The 24104-nt window shown below is 45.9% G+C and overlaps 1 protein-coding gene across 3 annotated transcripts in view; it reads right to left on the reverse strand.

The window, feature by feature from the left end:
* B3GLCT (beta 3-glucosyltransferase) overlaps positions 1-8926 on the reverse strand; it is a 133226-nt gene extending 124300 nt beyond the window's left edge. For all 3 annotated transcript variants that reach the window (XM_053920712.1, XM_071220985.1, XM_053920711.1), the window contains exon 1: positions 8739-8926. In XM_053920712.1, the coding sequence (XP_053776687.1) occupies positions 8739-8805 (67 nt within the window). In that variant the 5' untranslated portion in view covers positions 8806-8926. The remainder of the gene's footprint in view (positions 1-8738) is intronic.
* Between the last annotated feature and the right edge of the window lie 15178 nt (positions 8927-24104).

Below are 24104 nucleotides of genomic sequence, written 5' to 3' on the forward strand. Positions count from 1 at the left end.
AGAAGACACCTCAAGGACAAGAACAAGGAGGCCTGGAAATAGACTTCTGCAAACAGAGCACTGTAAACAGTCCCGTGTTTCCAGAGCATGGCCACCTGAGGGGAGGGCATGACTGGGGCAAGATGAGGCTGGAGACAGCAGGGGCCATATCAAAAAAGGGGTTGGTGTTAAGAAGTCTGCTTTTATTCTGAGCACCATGAAATCTTTTCAAGAAGGCAAATGCTGTGTTGAAATGTGTGCCTTAGACTTTCTAGAGGTAGCATGTGGGTGGGCTATGAGGGGGACATAAAAAAAACACAAGTACGCCATCCAGGAAGCTCATGGAACCTGGTGAGGAGAGGCAAGGGGCTGACCTAAGGTGAGTCATGAGCAAGAGCAGTGTTGGGGTTACTAAAGAAGCAGAATGGACAAGCTTGGAGACAGATCCTAGGGGTGGATATGAGCAGGGAAGGAAGAGTCCAGAAGGCTGGTGAGTGAGTGAGAGAGAGAAAGAGAGAGAGAGAGATGCGTGTAGGTGATTCCAGATTTCAGATGGGAGGGACCGGGCTGCCATCACAAGCTGAAGAATAAAGGAAGGTGGGCAGATGTGTGAGAAAACTCAGTTTGATTCCCAATACTCTGAGGTGCCAACATCCAGTAGCAGCCTGGTCTCCAGGTGTGGCGCTCAGCATAGAGATGTGTAAGGAAAGTCACCAACTCAATGTCTCCACAGTATGGTGGAGCTGAAGCCACAAGAGTGCGCGGGAGACAAGAAGAAGGAAATCCCCACATTCCAGGGACAACATTACAAAGACAAAGGGGAACAGCCAGGCAGAGAGAAGAAGCAAGAGAAAAACCCATTGTTTAAGGAGTTTCTAAGATGTTTGATTAAAGAGCTCTCCCTTTAAAGCTCACAGTACACAGGAAGACACCAAGGTATAGGAGACCTGGGCTCCAAGCCTGCTGAACCATGAAGTCACTGTCAGGGACACAGAGTCTAGACTCTCACCACCTGGGATCCAATCCAGGCTCTGCTGCTTAGTAGCTAAGCAATGTAGGGCCAGTGACTTGGCCCCTTGAAGCCTCTGTCTCCCTTCCTGTAAAGGGGGAAATCAAACAAGAATGAAAGAAGTCATTACATGTTCAGGTTCAGGATAGGATCTGGCCTATGAGAAAAGCCAAAGCCTTTTGCTCAGGTGCCAAGAGCAAACTCTTAGGAAAGGGATATGCTGCATTGGGAAGATATCAGTGCAATTCTGCTACCAGGGCAAGAAGAGAGCTAGCTGGTCAACAGTTAGAGTCAGGGACCCCCTTCGCTGAGCCACAGGTTCTACCGCACTACAGTGATGTGGCCTCCCACCCAAGGATGGCAGAGAGGGACATCTCCCGTCTTCCGAGTCCATGACCTACCCCAACTTGAAATACATTTGACACACATTTCCTGTTTTGTCACGGAAGTCAGAGGGAAAACGGAGTTTGGCAAACAGATTTCTCCTCACCTGGCAAAAAATTTTACCGGGACCAGTATAGTCTATGTGCCAGAGGGCGAACATATTTATAGGAAGAACAGGAAATGGGGGAAAAATAAGTAGAAAATAATCATATATTTTAGAAAGAAAAAGGTCATTTGCTTCTTTCAGTCACTTCTCATTTGAACAAATGATATGAGAACACATGTGCCACTCAGCATATGAAAAGAAGAAAATTCCAACTCAAACAGAGTGTCAGGGGAGAAATTCAGAACAGCTCTCTTGTAAACACGCTGCACAGGCCGAGTCACAGGTGAGGGGCAGATGCGTCCCTGGTCACACAGCCTCCTCCAGAACCCATGGAACAAGTCCAAGAGAGCAAACATCAAAACACAAGGACAGCCGCAGTTCGAGTAATTTTTCACGTTGCAAGAGTGTTACTGAACCATTAACTGTCAGGCTAACTTATAAAAACACCATTTATGCTTAACTTTTGGGTACCCTAATTCTGACATACAAAAAGTGGGTTTTAAAAGCTCCCCTGTCGGGACCACCGCCTCCACAGCACCCACAGTCTGTGACATTCCAATGCCTGTAGAACTTACTCATCTGGTGTCCAAAAACCTTTGCTGTAACAACCCTAGTTTTAGAGACTTGTGCCCCACACCCGACAGTCCCTCCAGAAGCATCTGAAGATCTGCCAGACAATGCTGGAACCAAAGAAAGACTTCTTCGTTTGAATTCCAGGGGTTCTGGGTCCTTTGCCCAGCAGACAAAACACCTGACTGCTGAGTATTGGGCCTCAGTCCCCACGTTGTTCTCTCCAAAACAGCCACTAATAACATTTTCAAGACAAAGCCACTAGCAATCATGCAGTCTCTCTACCGAGGCCTGGGGTAGCCCAGTCCCTGCACCTGTCACCAAAGGCAACTCACCTGGGGCCTTGTTAGAAATGCAGATCCACAGGCCTCATCTCTGGTCTTTTGAATCAGAAAAATCTGGAACCCTGTAATCTGCATTTTAACAGGGGACCTTGAAGGGGGCTCTTTAGGACACTGAGGTAATTCTTGTCTGTGCGAAAGATTGACACACTTGGATGAACAGCTGGACAGGCCCTCAAGGGGAATGACCGGGGCTATTTTCACAGCAAGCCCTGGCCATGCCTCTCCCTGCCTTTTCTCCCTTCGTCTCATAAACAAGAAACAAGGCTCCTACATCAACACCCTCAAGGATCTGGAGAAGACAAATGAAGCGTGATGTGTGAAGAGCCTTGAGCTCCTCACGGGGAAGCAACGATGTAAACTGAAACATATCGCCTTTTCGGATCATAAAATATTCTTTCAGGAGCAGAAATAAGTCACAGCCCTGTGGAAAACACGGCGCTGCCACACTTGAGCGCATTCAAATCGTGTTTGATGATATCTTCATGCACTGTTTCCCCTAAACCGGTAGCTTTATATCATACAGATAAAGACTTTCTTCCCTAACCTCTACCAAATCTTTGGTACACATACATTTTGAATAAAGGCTTAAGTAAAATGATTTTGTCAATTGAGGCTTTCTTTAAAAAAAAAAAAGTCTACTCAAATTGCCTCCAAACCTCTCTCCAGACAACCTGTTCTCTGAGCTCCAGACCCACAGATCCAACCACCCACCTGACAGGGTACCTGGAACATCTCACACACCCCACTTAACTCATCCAAGCTCAGCTCATCATCCTCACTGCCCCCTAAATTTTAGAAAAACTAAAGTCTGAGTACTTAATGCCACAGAACTGTACACTTAAAAGTGATGAAAATGATAAAATTTATTTACACGTATAACTATACTAATTTTTTTGTTGTTGTTTAAATCCAGTCTTCCCTTGGTGCCCATACCAGTAAACAGCACCACCATCTGCCCTGGGCTCAGGATAGAAACCCGACTCCTCCCCACCCCCACTCTTTCTGTAGCTGGCTGTCCCTACACCCAGTGAACCTATCAGTCAGTGTCTTAGTGGTTCTTAATCATCTCCCACATAGCTGAGTCTAGCAGCTCCTCACTGGTCCCCGCATCCACATCAGCCCCCTCCTATCCTGTTCTACAGGACAACCAGTGGGACTTCCTACAAGGGAAGTCAAATCACATCACTCTCCCGTGACAGTCCTTCAATAGCTTCCTTCTGCACTACGGACAAAGTCCAAAGTCCTTGCCCAGGCCTGCATAACCAGGCCCTACTGGTCTTCCCAGCCCTGTCTCCAGCCCAGTCCCTTCTCACTCCATCCCTCCAGCACATGCTTTCCCCACTGCCCTGCTGGCTCACTTCCTCCCTCCCTCCACTGACTTCTGCTTCCCCTCAGGTCTGAGCTCTTACATTCCTGCCTCTAGGAAGCCTTTAATGAGCCCCTCCACCAGGGTTTCTCAATGGCACTCCTGACACTTTGGACCTGATCACTGATTCTTTGGGGGAGGGTGTGTCCTGTGCTTGCAGTATGTTGAGCACTGCCTCTGGCTCCACATGCTGGAAGCACTCCCTGCCAACCACAAAGTCTCCAGACAAGGACAAACGTTGGGGGGGTGGGGGAGGCAGCAAGATCGTCCCCTGTTGAGAACTCTGCTCCAGAATCCAGCCTAAAGCCACAGATCTCCCTGAATGAACTCCTGCCACAGCACTGAGCTCAGCTGTGATTAGTTCCCAGTGTACTTAGTATTTAACGTCACCTTCCCTTCAAGACAAGCTCCATGAGGCTGGAGAGGGACTAGATCTGCCTTCTTTCTGCAATATACCCAATCGTTAACACATACTAAATACTCAACCCTTTCTGAATAAATTAAAGAAAATGTGAGTACAGTTTTTCCTACTATTTAATACCATTCTTACATTGTTAACCTTTTCTAGTAGTCCAAATCAGCACCCACACTGAATTGGGTTTCTTTGGGAATGGCTTAATGAACAGAGCTTTGAAATAGGTGCAGGGGTGTCAAACTCGTTTTTACTGGGGGCCACGCAGTTGCCTTCAAAGGGCCGAATGTAATTTTAGGACTGTATAAATGTAACTACTCCTTAACAGTTAAGCAAGAGTTCGGTACTGCCACCGGGTAGAAACAAGGTGCCAGGCCGGATAAAACAAGGTGGAGGGCCGGATTCAGAACACAGGCCTTGTGTTTGCCACCTGTGAAATAGGGTATAAGGGAGCCTCTGGATCAATAATGGGTCTCATAAACCCCTTATTATGACTGTTATCTTTTCCTTTCCATTGGGAGAGATGGCACTGACACTCTTGTATATCGTTCTAAGGAAGAATCTGTACAACACCAAAGATGGATCACACATACTGTATTTTGCCATGTATAATGCACACTTTTTTGCCCAAATTTTTGAGGGAAAAATAAGGATGCTCATTATACATGGATATAATGACTACATACCAGGGGTATAATAATCCCGCATATAATGTGCACAAAACAATGTGGGTGTGCACTATATACAGCAAAATATGGTAATGCTACAAGGAGGTAAAATGGGTAACATTTGCAAATTCCCCCAAGTAATCCTTTTGTGCCAACAAATTATCCTTGCTTTATAATATTTCTAATTAGAAGTATAAACCTGGCCCTTCTTGTTCGGAATGAAGTCAGTTGTTGGAACTTGCTCAAGGAATAGGCCCACATATTTGCCCAAGAGGAAGTTAACAAAAGGGTCCCAACATCTCCTCCTCAACCCACCCCCATTTGAAACAGAGGCTCTTCCCACCTCCCATTCCACTGCGCCCAGGCCCAAAAAGCTTGACTACTGGCTACAAGCAAACTCCCTTGGGTCAAATTCATGACCAAGGGGCCACACTAACTTGGGGGTCCTGAGCTACCCAGATAACAAAGAATCCATCCAGACTGTTAAAATCTGTGCTAGTAAATCTGTGTAGTGCCTAAGAAATAAAAGGAGGGTTTAAAAATAAAAAAAAACACAAAAAACCTGGAGTCAGTTCTGACTCTTGGTGTCTTAACATGGCTCACAGTAGCACAAAGAATCTGAGCAAGACCTGGCTCAGAATGAAAACCATCCCTAATTCTGGCACGTGCTAAGACATACAATCTGACCCATACAGAATACAATCCGGGATAAGAAAGATAAAATTGAATTATCTATTATTTTAAGATTGGTTCAAATAAGCTTCTTTACAGATGTATATCAATTAGGATTAAATTTGGCTGCATTAGTAAAAAATGCAAACAACTGATGCTTAAATAAGACAGAGATCTATTTTTCATCTCAGGCAATACAAGTCTGGTAATAGGTGACAGAGGGCTATCACAGGGCTCCACATCTGTCCAGCACCCAGGCAGCTGCTATCCTTTCTGCTCTACCATAGTTATTACTACTGCCTTCCAACAACGTCACCTCATGGTCACAAGATGGCCACCCTGGCTCCAGCCATCAAATTCACATAATAGGCAATGAGAAGAAGAATGAAACAATGGCTGGGAGAAAAGAAAAGTCTATATCTAGCTGGGTCAGCCATCTTTAATAAGCTTTACCAAGATGCACCCCAAAATCTCTACAGAGAGCTCCCTGTCTACCCCGTTTACAAGGGCCACCGAGAAACGTTTCATCACTGGACACACTGCCACTACCACCACCAGCATTCCTCCACCCTTCCCATCCCCCCCTGTATTATTAGTCTGCTAGGGCTGTCATAACAGAAACCATAGACTGGTTGACTTAAACAACCAGTTTATTTTTCACATTTCTGGATACTGAAAATCCAAGATCAAGGTGTCAGGGGGTTAGTCTCTGCTGAGAGCTTTCTCCCTGGCTAGCAGATGACCATCTCCTAGCTGTGTCCTCACATGGCCTTTTCTCCATTTGCATCCCTGGTGTCTCTTCCTCTTATAAGGACATCAGTCCTACTGATTAGGACCACACCCTACAACCTCATTTAACCTTAAGGCTCTATCACCAAGTACACTCCCATGGGGATTTTGAGGGACTCAATTCAGTCCATAGCATTCCTGATTACCTCAGAGATTTTTCAGTCAGGAAAAGAAGGAACTAAGGGTTATCAGGTAGGCAGATAGCAGCCTCTGCTATAACAGTATGTTAAAACTGAAGAGATGGCAAAATTCCAGTATTTTATTCAGTATTTTAGTCTATGGCTCTCATTTTATAGAAAAACCACAGGAAACCACACAGTGGCTGACCCAAAAGCGTGACTAAATCTCTGATTCTAGAACTGGCACCAGACTTGAGAACTGAAATTGCTGTGAATTTTGTCTATATAATGATAAAAGTTTAAAATAAATACTCTATTGGACTTTTCTCTAATGAATATGCTACAATTTGTGGGGAAAATAAACTATATACAGTTAGGCCAAACTTATAAGGAAATGTTTAAAGTATTTTTAAACTATCAGGAGTGTACAAATGCCTCAGAACTCCCATCATATTCTCTGTTTCAGCTATATTATAAGATTTATCAAGGCCCCCCCACCCAATATCAAAGCAGAGCTCAATCAAATGAATTCAGGATTTATTTCAGACCTCCAAGAATATAGCTTCCTGTCTGTACCAACCTATGAGATATATTCACAAAGGCAGCTCTCAGAGAACTTTGCATACATTCTATGTCTTATTTATTGTGCTTTTCTGACAAGTTCACCATGCTAATAGATCTCTAAAAATGTGTTGACACTTTAGTTCATTCTGTGTGTCCTTTAACATAGTATCAACTTTGGACAGTGCAGATACTCCCCCAAGAGCAATAAAAAATAGGTACACACAGCAATACAAATAGGCCTTTCAGCCCATATGTTGACTATATTATACACAAACCTTATATTCCCAGGACAGCATTATAAAGTGCCAGGCTATAAATAGAATCCCAATTTCAGCTACCACCCACCCACTTTGGTTAGGTGCAAAACGTCCAGGCAGTTGGCCAAGTAATGCAGCTAGCAGTCACCTCTCCACTCCCCTCCAGCCTCGGTTCTCCCAGAGCTGCCCCAGCAATGCATTTCTTCCACTAAAGCAGATCTTCACCAAATGCCGCGGCTCCCCACAGTTCCTAACAGCCTTCTCTGCCCAAGGTGTCCGTGCATTTTTAATTACATCGTTGCTTACTTAATCATGCGTGTAGGCAATTAATTACCAATTAATCCCACTCAATTTTCCCACACTGAACATCTACAAAAATGCCAGGGGTGTGAAAATAAGGTCCTTGGGCAGAGAGCTTAAATCCAAAAACAGGGCAGCAAAGGTTCCGGTGGGCTACCAAACAGTGACGTGTGTGCAAAAAACAACACGACGTCTTTCCTAAATTGCACCATTCTGCCATTTCTAAGAATCTGAAATTACTGCTTAGGCTGGACACACAAAAGTCTGGGTTAGACGACAATAACTCTGAGAACACTGAAAAGAGAATCATTTTCTCCCAACCTTTCAAACTTGCACAAACCTCATCATGAAAGTTAATTACAATGATTTTTTTTAAAGAAAACTTTCATCAACATCATTTTATGATAAAAGGGAGAACTTGGACGAAAAAAAGGAGAGGGCTTCACAGCAGTAGCAGACCCGGAAGGCATGGTATCCAGGAGTGTTCTCTACTTTTCCCCCATAAAGACCCAAGATTTGGGGCGGGGCGGGGTCGCTTCGCAGGGCCTTCCTGGAGCCACAGCCGCCCACGCTGAGGCCGGAGGTACCGGTCCTCCCTTGTCAAGGAATCGGGGGGTGAGAAGGACTGATGCCAAGTTGGTATCGTAACCTCAGGGACCAGGGCATGTCCGTTAGTCTATGCGGGGAGCCCCAGAGGAGTCAGTGGACACATGGGCGCCTTCTTTCAGCCTCGGGCACGGTGCAGGCAGGAAGAGCAGAGAGGTGCACGACGCGCGAGGAGGCGCGAAGTGCGGGGAGATTCCGCGAGAAGCGGAGAGGTGCGGGGCGCGCGGACCGCGGGTGGGGGGGGCGGGCCCCCGTCCCTCCTTCCAAAGTTTCTCGCCGTCACTCCGCTACTCGCGCTTCCTGCGGGAGTGACGCCTCGCGCTTGCAGCTCGGTCGGCGGCCAGCTCCGGGCGGAAGGAGGCGGAAGACGCCCGGCGGACCGGCCGAGGCAGGGGCCGGGCAGCCGACGGGGCCCGGTGCAGATTGTCCGGGGGCCGCGGAGCCAGGTCCACCGGGCGCCGCGCGGGGGCGCTGCTGCAAGGCGCCGGACGGCGGGCTGCGGTTTCCCTGGAGCAGGGCTGACTGCCCCACGCTGCCCGGCGCGCGCGGAAAGCCCGCGCTCCGCCGGGGCGCGCTCGGCCGCCGCTACTTACCCAGCGAGCAGGTGAGAAGTGAAAGCAGCGCCGGGAGCGCGCGGCGGCGGCGGGCGGGCGGCCGCATCCGGGCTGCAAGGCTGCGCTCCCTGCGTGGGCGCGGGGACGACAACGCGCGGGGAGCGGAGCTGCGCCGCCGCCACCGCCCCTGCAGGCCGGCTAACCCTTTTCCGCGGCTCCCTCCTCCCTCTGCCAGCTCCGCCCGCGCCCCCTGGCGGCCGGCAGTGGGAGCTCCCGTGTGCGCTCTCGCCCCGTTTGCCTGGCCCTTGGTGAGCAGAGAGAGGGCCGTTGGGGCGCGCTCTTTCCTGGCGTCTGACCTCGGCTTTCTCCGACACTAGTCTCCACCTCTCCCTTTCCTCCGTCTCTCTTACCAATGCCCATCCTCTGCCTTCATCCCGTCACCTTTCCTCGGTCTCCAGCAATAGGTCAGTAGTACGCTTTCCGACCCCCAAAGTTATGGAAGTGGTTGAGTAAAAAGAAAATCACTTTTCCTCCCTGTCATTGTATCTTCTGCTCATTCAAAGTCAGTAATTCAACTCTTAACACTGTTGGCACCAGTGTTCTACTTTGATGAAGGTGTTTTTAATCAGCTCAACTAATTAATATCCATTTTTAATGGATTTGGCCAACAGCTTAAGCCTGAAATTTGGCTTTTAATAGAAGTTTGTGTAAACGTAATTTCATATGTGTAATTTTAAGCATTCACCATAATGGAAGAAGAAGGGTGTAATTCAACATGTCTGATAAAAATAATTAAATCAGAATACAGAGAAGTGACTGCGGAAACCACGGGACTGTCGAATGCACCCCCCTCCCGCTAGGAAGAGTGGCGGCAGTGGCTGTACCCCTTAGGTCGTGTGGCATGGTGGACTGAAGAGGACAGCAATTACAAAGGAAAGACTGAAAACCCCTCTCATGGATCTGCACCCCTGTGCCTCCCCCAAGCCTTGACTCACTGATGTCTTAGGAAGTAGATGGGACCAAGTGCTCATCCCCCATCTGAGTTTAAACCATGGCCTCCTGAAGGTCCAGTCCATTTTTCCCTTTCTACTGAGCCGTATGGTTTGGATGCCTACTACGTTCCTGGGACCATGCTAAGAGCTCTGTGAACACCAGTGTCTTCCAAGTGGACATGTAACACTCACTCAGTTGCTAAACATCAAAGGAAGACCCTAGAATACACGTGAGATGTGGGGAGCTAGAGGAGAGAAGCTAAATAAACCTTCATTGTCTTTAGCCCTAGAAATGTAAATGCCATCAGGGGACATAACCTCAAATATGTGAGGACAACCTTGTCATTTGTCCCATTCGTCCATGCAATAGCTGCTGCAAGTTTTATAAAAAGAGGAAGTTCTGGAGACAATGGGTTTCCTCGCTCTCTCTGGTTTATATTGACTTCTTAAAACTAGGAGCTAAATATTGTACATGTTACCCATTTTGTGTGACTGCAAATAGTGCCACTTTGTTCCACTCAGCCAGGATTTGTGGCTACACATCAATACCATTTCATTTTTTTATTGCGGCCTTTCAAATTTATGGTTGATCCCATTTGTCCTTCTTCTAAAACTTACCTGCCTGGTTAAGAGGTCTAGAAGGTGTCCAATTTCCAAAGCTCTTCAGCTTTCTTCCAAGAAAATATGCCTCACATATATTAGATATTAAACATTAAAGCAAGATGGGTTTAAATAGACACAGAAGCCTAATAATTAAACAGTTTGCTTGCCAAGTACGTGTTCAAATACCTACTCCACGTTTGGTAACAAGCAACTCTGGGTGCTTAAGCAATGTTTTTATCAAAATTTGTCATGTCTGAGCATTACTGTGTGCTGTGCAGGTAATGGGGCCCTAAACACAATAGAGAGCACAGACTGTTTAAATAATAAACTTGCCCTGGCGTTCTTCCTTTCCACACAGACATAGATAAATGGCACATTACAAAGCTCCATAACTCACATTTTAAAAAGGATTACCTTTCACTTACTCCAGTCCTATGATAAATGGACTTGCTGGGAGTTCTCTCTCCCCATCATAAGTCGAGAATTCCCTGGAATAAAACATGCTTGTGAGGACACAGATGCATGGAATGGCCTGCTCGTTGTCTGAAACACCAATGGTAAGGGGACAACTTTCATTAGGACAAAAAATCTCATAAACTCATATGTGAAATGAAGGAAGAGCAGGTCATAGTCTGTCTTGCTGGGGTTCCCCCACTGCATGCTGGCTCCAGAAAAGATGCCCTTGCCCTGTACTGGGGTGGAGCAAGGAGTCACTTCTTTTTAGGGGGCCCTATTGCAACATGATTAAATCACTGGTCATTTTAAAAAGAATTTTCTAAATACTAAAAGAGAATACAAAGATGTCTGCATAAAGCCATGGATAGCTAAATAATCTAATAAACAAGTTCCAAACAGATGCTTTGTGATCTTATAGAAGCTATACTTTAGGTCCAAAAGTCTGGACTCCTCCATTCACTCATTCAACCCATAGTGAATGCCCTCTGGCTGGCATGCCCGTTGCCAGGCTCTGGGCCAGATACCAAGAAGCATAAAGGTGCAGTCCCATTAAGAAGCCAAGAATGTTCATAAGTAACTTTACTGCTGAGTGACAAATGTTATGCACAGGTAGATGGAAACACTTTGGAACCTACAGAGGGAAAGATGAAATCTGTCAGGGTTGCAGGAACCGGTCAGAAAGGGGGAAGTGACTTGTGCAAGGTCTTAAAGGAAAAATAGGAGGGTTCTGGCTTCTGAAAGGAAGGAAAGGCAGACACACAGCAGTTAGGAAGCAAATCAGCCCCAAGGAGTGGGGGAGGGAAGGAAGTGCGAAGAGGTGGCACTGGTGTGTCACTCAGCCCCTTCCAGCCGGATGTCTCTCCTGGTGACTGAGAAGAGGCCGCCTGGACATCCTATTCCTCCACCAGCATGACCAAGGGACACATTCCAACTCCACTCCCTCAGTGGCCCTCACATGGCTTCAGGGGGCCTTCTGTCCACACACAGGAGTGGCCTTGTGAATTATGAGTGACCTTAGGGATTACCTTCCAAATGTAAAATTAGGCCAATGGACTGACAGGAGACTCGGAAGTGTAACACTGGGGCTCGAGCACATAAGGTCATTTTGGTCATCAGAACCATGATTTAACCAGTTGCTAACCATGTCCCACACCCCCAGAATCAGTGCACAGCTGGTGATAGGAGAGCCATCAGTCACTGTCCCAGATGCTCTGACCTTTAGGGAAACGAGAATCTTTGTCCCCTGTGGAAGAGTGATAGGAAGAAAAGAGACCCAGCAGAAACCTTTATTGGAGTAGATACAGTGGGGCAGGCTCCCCTGCGGCAGGAGGAGCTCAGGAAGAAGGCTCTGATGCGTAAATACAGTGCTCTCTTCAATACCCTAGAGGGGCTGCCAGAGCTGTTCACAAATTATAGCAAAACCCATGTTGTTATGTCAGACTTTCAACCAAGATTTTTCCTGAAGAAGCTTAACCACCGGATTCTTACAGACTCACAGATCCAGGAAATAAATACAACAGAGGCTGCCATCTTGACAGGCCCCCTGGACAAACCCAGAAATGCAAAGCTATTGCCATTCAATTTTCCGTTCTTTGGAAGACACAGAGTTATAAAGGCGTCTGTGCGAAAAAAGAGAGAGAGAGAGAGAGTGCTATCTCCTAGAAACTTCTGATCAGAAATAGAGTATCCCCTTGGCTGTTTAGTTCTCACCTGGTGATGAGAGAACACCCAGTCAGTGTTCTCAGTAAAGAGTCCTGTGGAATCTAACAGGCACACTCACAGGAGCAAGAAGAATGGTCTGCACTGGACTCTTATTAAGAGCAGACAGCATGGCCCTGACTGTTCCGCAGCCCGTACAAAATGTGTGTTGGTGTTTCTGCTCATAAGTAATTGTTCGTTTTACAACAGCTGCTTTCATGTGTAGGAGGATCCTGGTTCCCAGGCTCAGCAAAATGAGTAAACTTTTTCTTTTATCCATCAGCAAATGTGTCCCAGAGTTACTGCAGGAGTGAGGTCCTCATGTGACCTGCTGAGGTCAGGAAGAAAAGTGCTTTTTCCTGGGTTCATCCGAGTCTACTAGACAAAAGCCAGATATACCTAAAGAGCCAATGAGCCCATGTAGAACATAGTAAGTCCCCTAAGAAGCCCCTGAAGGAAGTGAGGCAGAAACTCAACACACCCCTCTTGGGGATGGGGCAAGGCCTCACACACGAGGCAGTTGAAGAGGGGGGAGGTCCAGGGACAGATAGGCAGTCAGCAGGTGAGAAGGGGAGGAGGGCACCCGCAGAGGAAAGAGTGGGCAGTGCGTGTCCTGCAAGTCAGGGCAGCTGTGAGCTTAGAGGCTGATGAGTTCAATTTGGTGTGGTCTGGGCTGCTTCAAGGAGAACCTTGAAAGCCATGCTAAGAAGATTGACCTTCTGAGTGTGGCAGTGGGGGCAGGAGAGAGATGGGAAAGATGTGTCAGCCAGTGATGACAACAGTCTCCACTGTGAGACCAAGTCTGCAGCCCTATCAGAGAACCTCATGCAAATTAATACCCTGTTCATGAGTGCTGGTACTACTTAAATGAATAAGCTAATGCCGTGAATTCAGCGGTAATGTCCTGGATAGTTGGAGAGGGGAAGGAAAAGAAGAAAGACTGTTTTCAAAACAAAACCATGAGAAAAGCAGGAATAAAAGGAAAAGGGCTGACAGTTGGGCATCCCGACAGTTACTTTCAATCACCATATATTATTTTATGTAACCCTCACAAAAAAGAGAGAGAGGCTATTCTTATTCCCACTTCACAGATTAGTGAACTAAGTCTCTGGCAGGTCTGATACCAATAGCCAGAGCTGCCTTTAACAGTAGTATCTCCACAAAGTCACGCTCTCTAACAGTGGTGGGAGTGGCAGGAGTGCAGGGAGGGGCACAGCAGGCTCCAGAGGCCCCCATCCGTGGTGCTGATGAGGGAGCCAGCAGCTAGGCTGCCAGGAAGAGGAGGGCTGCAGAGCCAGATGGAGCAGCTAACTAAATGGAGGTCTGCCAGAGGAAGGAGTTTGTGGAGAAAAATGATAGATTATTATCATTACTACAACTATAAATGATAGCTGTACCCTCACAATATCAGCAGATGAGACACAACAGCTACCATTTAATAAACACTTGTTATGTGCCAGGCACTCTACTACGTGCTGTGCACACATTATCTCTTATTAAATAATACTTTGTTTAATTCTCAGACTGCTTCACTCCTACTTTAGAGAGGTTAAGGAGCATGCCTGAGGACAGCACTTCTCATGGTGGGGTCCACTATCCTTTTAGGGGTCCCCCAGACTTTCAGATGCCCAGGTTCGCAAGGTCAAAACCATTTATGACAATACTGAACCATTATTTGCTTTATTTTGTGGGTGCAAAAGTAGCAGTGGGTAAGAGTGCCTGCTGCCTTAGTTAATCGAGGCAGCGGCAGCAGACTGCACCTGCGGCGGCACAAAAGGCCAGGTCCACTTACGAACATCCTGGATGAAGCATACAAATTACTAATTTACTAAATTATTCCCTTGGGCACACATCTTTTTTAAATTGTGTGTGGCAAACTCAGGTGTAGCATAAAAGTCCTTATGCTGTGTATGAAACATATATCAAGCAAAAGCATAAGTGCTTGAGTTGCAACCTGAAGTAGCTGGGTTGTTTTTTTGTTTTTTTCTCATAGAATACTGTTTTTAGTTGATAGAAACACAGACAAACTATAGTTATTCACCATTAAGAAGTGGGCAAATATTTTCTCAAAAATAAACCAAGTGAGCCTGTCACTTCAAGGCTATTATGTGTTGCTAACAATAAAATTCAAGCTTTTACAAGAAATTTGAATTTTGGAAAAGTTGTATTGGCCACTGTGAGCTCAATGGCTTCCCAATCCTTAAAGACTTTTCAATGCTATCAGTGGTGATGTTTACAAATGTGATTTTTTGATCTTGTATAAGGGAATGAGTCCACATTTGGAAGACCCACATACTTTTTGTGATCTATGTATGATATTACAAAATCATGAATGGGTTAAAAACAAGTTTCATTCAAAGTAAAGGAAAGACCAGTGTAGCATGGTATGAAAGTTCACTGTGTGGTTTCAGATTTTACGTGACAACTAACCCCAAAGAAATTCCCAGATGCAGATCTCTGTGAGACCCTGACTGGCAGGGCCATCCATTATCCTGGAGGTTGAGCTCCGTGACACCATGGAGAATGTGAAGCTAAAATCCAAGACAAGGAGGGCATCCCACCTGACCAGCAGCATCTGATTTCTGTGGGCAAACAGCTGGAGGATGGCTGTACTCTCCCCGAAGACAACATTCAGAAAGAGTCCACCCTGCGCTTGGTGCTTCGTCTGCCATCAAGCCCTCCCTCTCCCAGATCACCCAGAAGTACAACTGCTACAAGGTGATTTGCTGCTAATGTTACACCCACCAGCAACCCTAGCACTGTTGACTGTTGCAAGAAGTGCAGCCACACCAGTAACTAAGAAGAAGGTTAATTAAGGCCCCTCCACCACCAGGCCCACAGGGCATCCTTCTGCCTGAACCCTGTGACCCTGGGGCATCAAGAAAGTTTCCCTTTTGTTGACTGGAGCAGTAAGAAAGAAAGGAAGGAAAGAAGAAGGAAGGGAAGGAGGCAGGGGAAAGGAAGGAAGGCAGGAGGGAAGGAAGGGAGGGAGGAAGGGAAGGAATAAAAGGAACTCCCAATCTTCTCAAATTTTGGTGTGACATCAATGAATGTTCACAATTATATGAAAAGATTACTACAATATCCCTCCACTTTCCAATGGTGTGCCTGTGTGGGGCTAGATTTTCTTCATTTACTTCACCTAAAACAACATAGCCCAACAAATCAGTGAAAAAGCAAGATGGGAGAATCAACCATCTATTAAACCAGGTCAAAATTTACTAACATGTAAAATAAGGATACTCTTCTCACTATTTTTTCTTCTGAAAAATAAAGTTATTTTTCATAAAAATATAGTACAGGGGTGGGCACACGTAGGTTTACAGTTGTTCGTATGGACAGTAATATAATAATTAATAAATAAACTCCTGAAAGAATAAACTGTTTTGTGTACTCATAACTGTAAACCTACCTTTGCCCCACCCTATATATTAACATGTGAAAGTATTGTTATTATTAATTAATTAATGTTTAAATATCTTGGCCTTCTATCTAATACAGCAAATATCCATAGGTATGACCCACATAAACAAAAGTTTTTTGAGGGAAAAGAAAGTTCCCTGGGCCCTGGCCAGGTGGCTAAGTTGGTTGGCTCATCGTCCCATTTCTGGTTTGATCCCCAGTCAGGGCACATGTGGAAGGCAACAGATCAATGTTTCTCTCTCTTTTTCTCTGTCCACCCCACCCACTTCTCTCCTTCTCTCTCTAAAATCAATAAAAACATATCCTCAGGTGAGAATTTAAAAAAATAGTTCTTTGGATCCTCAAAGATTTCAGAACTGCCAGCTGAGGACCTAGAACTTAAGTTCTGGTAGCCAGTAGTCAAGCCCTGGTCAGCCTGACTCCAAAGCCCTTGTTCTTTCCTGGAGTTGCTCCACTTCATCTTAGATTTGTTGTTTTTGAGGTGCTAAATTTCTAAGAACCCATTTAAAATAATAAGTATCGGTGAGATGGGCCAAGTTATGCTATAGTAACAAATAGCCTGAAATTTCAGTGGCTTTATATTACAAAGACTCTCCAGGTCAGGCCACACCTGCTGCCGGCCCAGGCAGAACTCCAGGCCCGCGGTTGTGCATTGTCAATTACCTCCAGGCCCGCTGCCATTCAACCTGAGCTCTGCTCCACAGTTCCTGCTGCAGGGGAGAGGCACACTAAAAAGCCAAGGACCAGCAACAACGACACTCTCACCTCTGCTGGGGTTTCACTGCGAGGTGGGAAAGTTGTAACCCTCCGTAGCCCAGAAGAGAGAGCAAACATCCCCAACCATCCACAGAGTAGGTGTCCAACCCATGGCCCGTGGGCCCCACACGGCCCAGGATGGCTATGAAAGCAGCCCAACACAAAATCACAAATTCACTTAAAACCTTTTTTTGCTCATCAGTTTTTGTTAGTGCTTGTGTACTTAGTGTGTGGCCCAAGACAACTCTTCTTCCAGTGTGTCCCAGAGACGCCAAAAGGTTGGACACCCCCGATAACTCTTTCTCGGTACCGCATCCTGTAACACCCCATCATCTGCTCCGAAAAGATGCTTGATGCCAGGAGGCATGGGCAAGGTTGAGAACTTAGGCTCTGCCTTTCAAGGACTCATAACTACAAGTAATGTCACCTTACTTTCATATGGCTCTAAACTATTTTCCAAGTTACCACATGAATGATTCTAGAACGAGGTAGTTAGAGAAGTCCAGACAATCAAGCAGCTTTGAGTGTTCTTGGGAGAAAGAAAACCCTGCCTTGGATAATCAAGGGTGGTTTCAGGGAGAAGGTGGGATATGAATAGAGCTCATGAAATGAGGGAAAGACCCAAACTGGTAGAAATGGAAAAAAAATAAAGACATAAAGTCAGTGAGGCAGGAGAGATATTTGCAGAAGGTGGATAGACCAATGTGGCTACAGTTAATCATGTCATAAGATATATCCTAGCACACGGAGATGACATTAGGCTGAGAAGACAGGAGAGCTATCTGAAGAGGACAGTAGCCATCCCAAGAGTGGGGCCCTGGCCCTGGCAAGGGCTTGGATCCCTGGGAAGAGAGGGGTGCAATTAACCAGGCCTGGGAAAGGAGGTCACAGGTGCGGAGGACTTCTCATTCATTGGCAAGAGAAATGTTAAGCTTATTTTAATTGAAGAAGCTAGAACCAAATATGACTTATGCCTCTTTTTTCCTAAGCATGTACTTCTTTATATTTCCCTTTCTTCGACAATAATAAAATGGCTGTGGTGTAGTAATATTTTACACCAATGAAAATACAGTTTCCAGAAATAGCATTTTGAGAGCTGGAAACCCAGCAGACGTTGGAGTTATCTTGCTTGTATTCAGTTGTCATGTTCTTTGGCTCGTGAGAGTAGGTAAGTCCTGTTTTGGGGTTTCCCTGCTTTGTAGACTATCACCTACTTTTGGAGGGACATGAGATAAAAGAAACAAAAGAAGCAACCCCAAACGTTGAGAGGTACATTATGCTTGTGGCCAGGGGAGCTGCCACGACCCACGGAAGCACCCAGGGGTTGGCTGAGGATAGGGAGAAATCAATGTGGGCAGTGGTGGTAATGGGAGAGAGGAACAACGCAGGCATAGCATTTAAAGGACCTCTCGGTACTTAGAGTCATACATTCTTTGTGTGATCCCTACAAGGTTATGTCCCTCAGTCTGCTTAAATTTTTGAGGTTAAAATATTGACTAGACTAATAATGCTAGAACAGGGTAAGGAAGGTGAGGCAACATGGCTGGCACACCAAGTCGCACTTCCTTTGAGAGTCAGTGAGGACACACTGTGTGGTCTAGAGGCTGACACTCATCGAAGCAGCCCATGAAGACCCTGGGGACAGAGTCCACAATGCACCAGCCAGCATGGACAGACAGCAGTGAAGCGGCTGAGAGACTGTCACAGCCGTCCAGGCAGAGTCATTACATGATGGCACTAGAACCAGGACTAGAAAAAGAAAGTGAATGCCAGAGTTATCATGAAGGCATGAAGGACAAATCAAACAGATTTAGGGTTAATCAGAAGGAATTAAACATGATGCTGAGGTCTGGAGTCTGAGTGGCTAAGACGCGTGGTTAGAGAAGTGAGGGAAACAGACAAGTTTAAAAGATTTTGGTGTTCTGAATTAGACAAATTACATTTGAGGACAGGGTGAGTCATCTAAATAGAAAAGTTCAGCACAGACAGACATGATGACTGGAACTTAGAGAAGGTTACACGACTGAAAGACAGATTTGAAGGGATCCACGAAAAAATTGGAAAAAGAGCTCATGGGAGTCATGAAGAGTAGAGAGACACCTGGGGTCTGGGGCCCCCTGTGGGGCTATTTGGTTTTTTCCTGCTAATCCCCAATACTTTTCCAACACCACTTCTCCAACTCTCTAACAATTGCATGACTTGGGGACTTACTCTTGGCTTCCTGACATTGAGGCCTGGTTCCCTGCCATTCCCCGTGTCCACTCCCCAGCACCCCCAGATTATTGGGGCTACCCAATACGTTTCTGTTCTTCTCTCCTTACATCAGCCACAGTGATTTCTGTTGCTTGTAACTACCACTGTGATGAATACAAACAGGCTGTCCGTGACGTCGAGTCCTGCAGATCAACTAAGGGGGCATTTGGTTTCATGATTTGGCTATTTGTGATTTTAGGCAGGTAGCTAGTAATGGGGATAAAATGTTGTTAGGAGTGGAAAAGAGAAAATTCAAAGGCAACGCTGCTCTAACCTCCTGCCCGGGACTGCTGTTGTGCTAACCAGCAACATGGACTTGGCTGTAGACTGCCAGGGGACTCATTTCAGTCCGGTTAGTGAAAACCTTAGGCCCTCTCTTTCTCAGGGCTACATTTACACGTGAAGTAGGAGAATCTTTAATTCTCACTTCTTTTTCGTCCAACAGAAGAGGGTTATTCCTCCACTCAGCATCATAACTAGGAAGAGAACCCGATGGATTGACCACAAGTCTGATCGTCCAGAAGACCACTGAGTCTTCTTCCCTCCCCTCCTCTCCTTTATATGGGATAAACCATGTGCTCATGAACTTGGCATCCGTAGTTCCATTGGCTCCCTCCCTTCCCTCATATGTCCCACGTGGATGCAGAATTCTCTCGGGCCACACCCCATTGTGTAAAAGTGTCATGTTCTTTCACACTAGCATGCCTCCCCACCCCCCGGCTTTTCTGTCTGGCACAATCGGGCTTCCTGGACGACTCAGACTGAATATTGCTTCCTTGGGCATGTTGTTCTGAGGCCCCCACAGCTCAGATCCCATGAGTGCTGTGTCTGTCCTCCAGCTGTGCTCTCTAAACGATTGGGTATGCACCACAGCTACCTGTATCTATTTATAAATCATATGTGTGTCACTGTGCCAATTATGTGTGTCTAAAACCACACAGAAATAGAAAAATTTAAAGCATGACATTAAAAATACAAAGACAAGTTCTAATATGTTTTCTTGTCTCTATCCCCACCCCAGCCCAGGGTACACAGCCTTTGTACAGAACTCTGTCGTGTTCATTGCATTACAATCTGTTATAATCCTGTTTCTATACCTACTCTGATTTCTCTTTGTATCCACAAAGTGCTTGACACAACTAGGTCCTTATAAATAAATGTTGAATTAACTTACATAACATTGTAAATCATTTTTTTACAAATAGGTAATTTCAGGTTCCCATAACTTCTTGGTAATGACAGATTGTAGCAATTGGTGGATTGACTGGCTTATCTGAACAAGGCAGTTTACAAGTCAAGTAAATTGTTTTTTCATTTAAGCTGTCTTGACACTTGTCTCAGTTAGGTTTTCTCTGATGTCAGCCCTGGATTTATGCCTTAGGGCACAAATGAATGACAATCCAATTCTAGGTCTGGGGCTGATAAAAATTCCAGCTCTGGGCTGGTTTTTGAAACAAAGTATTTGGACATCACCGTCTCAGCTAGGACTGGGTCATGAATTTGCAAATGGGAAAGTCTCCCCAAAGAAGCCAGAAGCCCAGTTATTTGAGCAAGTCTTGAGTCAGAGATGTAAAAAACCCAATAGGAATGTACTTTAAATAGTCACAATATCTATTTCTGAAATTCTATTCAGTTTGGGCATTCAGGGCTCAGTGCTTTTTCTGATGGGCATTGTCTGACTGTGAAATACTTCTTTAAAAAAATAGAATCTTTAAAAAATACTATGACATTTTGGTCCTCTACACTGTTCACTCTAGTCATTTAAATTATACTGCTGACAGCCCAGCTACGTAAGCAACATGTAGGAATGTGTTACTAATTAAGTGTGGAGGGCTATGAGGGGAGCCCTGGCGACTGCCTGATGGGGCAGCGGCCCGTGAATGCATGTAGGTGCTACGTGAAGCTCTATCACTTCATTCCCAACATCCTTCTAATAAACCCCAAAACATACCCTTGTTTTTAAAAAGTCAATTTGAAACAGATCTCTACTTTTGACTGAGCACTTATTCTTTGTGTTTTTGTGTTTACTTCTCCCTCAAGACATTAAATTTCCACTAAGGGCCATTTGGACACAAAAATATAGGTGAGCTGTTAGAATGCTGCTCTAGTTTGGGAGATTCTACCCATGAGGAAACTGGTGATAGATAGGATGCTGTCAAATGAGTTGTTTAGGGTTTGAGTTGGTGTTTGAAGTAAGAAACCACTCTTTCATCCCTCCCTCTGGGGATTTATTCCTAAATGTCCCACATTCAAGAAATAATAGCCCAAGAACTGCCTAATAATCGCCTCCACGGCTGGGCAAGAGTTACGCTGGGTGCATATGGCTCAGGCCATATTCAGGGTGAATATGACTGAACAAGGATTCTTCTCTTCCAGTGTGGTTGTTACACAACAGGGTTCTGCCTTCTCCCTACAGGGCACAGGGTTGAGTCAGTCAGCAGGTTCTACACCCTGCCTTTTGGACAAGCTGGTACTCCTCTGGATTGCTAGTTCTTGGTGTGCTTTGGACCTTTGTTTCGTCTTTCCTCACCATTCTCTCTCATCGGCACCATCACAAGAACGTCCCAACTGGTGACCCTCTATCTACGTTACTCCCCATGGTGCAGACCTATGCTACACACTGTGGTAACCACAAGCCATGGGAGGCTATTAAGCACTTGAAATGTGACTATTCTGAGTTAAAAGGAGATATAGTAATCAAATATACCCCAGATTTCAAATACTTAATATAAAAATGTGTAATAATTTTATACTGATTATGTGTTGTACTATTATACTTTAGCTATATTAGGTTAAGTTAAACATTAAAATTATTTTCACCTGTTTGTTTTTACTTCATAACGTGGCTACTAGAAAAGTTTTTTAGATTGCATGCATGGCTCACATCTGTGGCTCACGTTGGACAGGGCTGCTGTGGACCCCATGCAGCACCTAGAATGAACCTTTGAAAATCATGAACACCATGTCACTCCTGTACTCAAATCTCCCCAGTGGCTTTACACCCCATGCAGAGGCAAATAAAAGATCTTATTGTGGCCCATGAGGTCGAAGATGATCACAGATGATCCCTACGACCTCTATGACTGCCTCCCTATCACACCTGCCTTTGCCACTCCATTCAGGGCTCCCTGGCCTCCTTGCTGCTTCCTGAATAGGTAACCAAGCTCCTACCCCAGGGCCTTTGCACATGTTTTTCCCTCTGCTGGGAATCTGTTCCCCAGATATTTGTGTCATCTCTCAGTTCCTTCAGGTCTCTGATCATTGTTACCACCCTACTGAAAGTAGGAGTCCGTGCGTGCATGGACACGCGCGTGCACACACACACACAATCCCCTGTGCTACCTGTTCCCTCCTTACTCTGCTTTAGTTGTCTTCATCGTTCTTACCATAAGCCTTTTTTTTTTGGTTATCTCCCTTTATTAAAATGTAAACTCCATGAGGGCAAGGACTTTTGCATGCTGTGTATGGCAAGTTGGGAGACACTCAGGGAATGTTTGTTGAATGAATGAATGCCAGCGTGGCAAATGTGTGTGGATCCAAGAGGAAAAAGCCCAGAGGCCCCTCAGATTGGCCACTAGCCTAAGTAAAAGGATCTCCTCTACCACCAAAGGGCTTCTCCACTGGCGTTTGAAGCAAAGCATCATAGTAATGGGGGTGTCTTACCTGACGTGTTTCTCTATAGATACTCAGGGAGATGACTGTGGCAAGGCAGGACCTAAGGATGTGGGTGCCATCCAGACGTTATCAACCCTAATAGAGCTCACTAATCTCTTTTTCGTGTACCCTTTTTCTTCCTCCCTCCCTCCTCCTCTTCCTTCCTTTCTCTCTAGCATAACTTAAACAGAATACAGTATATTTAAATTCTTAGGTAAAATCAAAAGAAACCTACAACATGCAAATAGCATAAAACCCATCATTGCTGTCATTGAGCTGTGGTCCCACCATGACTAGTCATGTCACAGGTTGATTAAATTTACAAGAGCAAGGCCTGGCTTCCTCCCGCTTCAGCTCCCATCTGTCCGTCATATGTGTTCTGGATGTTACCTCATCCCTCATTACCCAGTGTTAATATTGAACATTCCCTTCAATTTGGGGAGAAACTAGACCGTCCACTTTTGTTACAAACCCTTGCTTTCTGGAGATGCCTAGCTCACAGTTTAGCCACTCTAAATGCAGATGACCCCCAGTTCTTCCAGGCAGCCCATCTTCTCTCTGCCCCATGGGCTTCCAGATTCATTTCCGTGGACTGTTCCCACCCCTGCTGGACTCATGGCAGCCCCTCTCAAAAGACCTAATAGCTTGGGCTCACCCAACTGAGAAATACGGTACCCAAAGGCCGAAGGCCCCCAGACATAGGGGAGCCTCTCTGAACAGCCTCAGACCCTCTGTGTCCCTTCCCTCCAGGAAGGTTAGGACCTGCTGTGTGTGAGGTCAGACAGGACTGCTCCTGCCTACACTCCTGAGGCCTCACTAAGATGCTAACCTGTGTCTCTTAACAGGAACAAAAATCCTGTTCTCTTCTTTGGGATTTCTCTTTAGGGATTTGTGGCTTAGGCTGTGCTTGAGACAGGAAAGGAGCTACTGAAAAGCACTTTATCTGTCTCCTCACATTGCGTGCACCCATACCGACTGGCTCTCTCACTCCCAGCCTGCAGGCCAGTGCCCCATGCCCTTCATGCCCTTCCACAGTCCCTCCCCTTTGATCAAGCGAGGACTTCACTATTTAACGCCTGGCTGACCACTTACCAGTTTCCTTCGGGAAATTACCTAATCTAGCCAAGCCTCACTATTATTTGTAAAATGAGAATGAAATAGAAGGTACCTATCTCAGAGGGACCTTGAGAGGTTTTCTGGAACACGTGTGATGCCCAGTGGCTCTCCTCTTCCCAGTGGTAAATGCTGTATCCACCAGCAGCTGCGGAGCCCAACATCGTCCTACCCTCCACTCCACCACCCCCCATGAGGAAGGCCCACGACAGGAGGAAAGCACACACAGCAGAGCCCAGAGGACGGGTGGACAGACAGCAGGACCTGATGGGCCCACAGAGCCCCTAAATGTGGCTAAGCCTGCACCAGAGACAATCCAAAGCTTCAAGCTCTGCGAATAGATAAATTCCAGATTTTTGTTTTGTTTTATTGTTTGGCTTTTTTTGGTGTTTGTTTTTGTTGTCTGCAAATGCAAAAGCCCCAGCTAAAATATTGCTTTGCTGTAACCTGGCTCTTC

The sequence above is a fragment of the Desmodus rotundus genome, chromosome 3 (genome assembly GCF_022682495.2).
Source record: "Desmodus rotundus isolate HL8 chromosome 3, HLdesRot8A.1, whole genome shotgun sequence".
In the NCBI taxonomy this organism is placed as follows: Eukaryota; Metazoa; Chordata; class Mammalia; order Chiroptera; family Phyllostomidae; genus Desmodus; species Desmodus rotundus.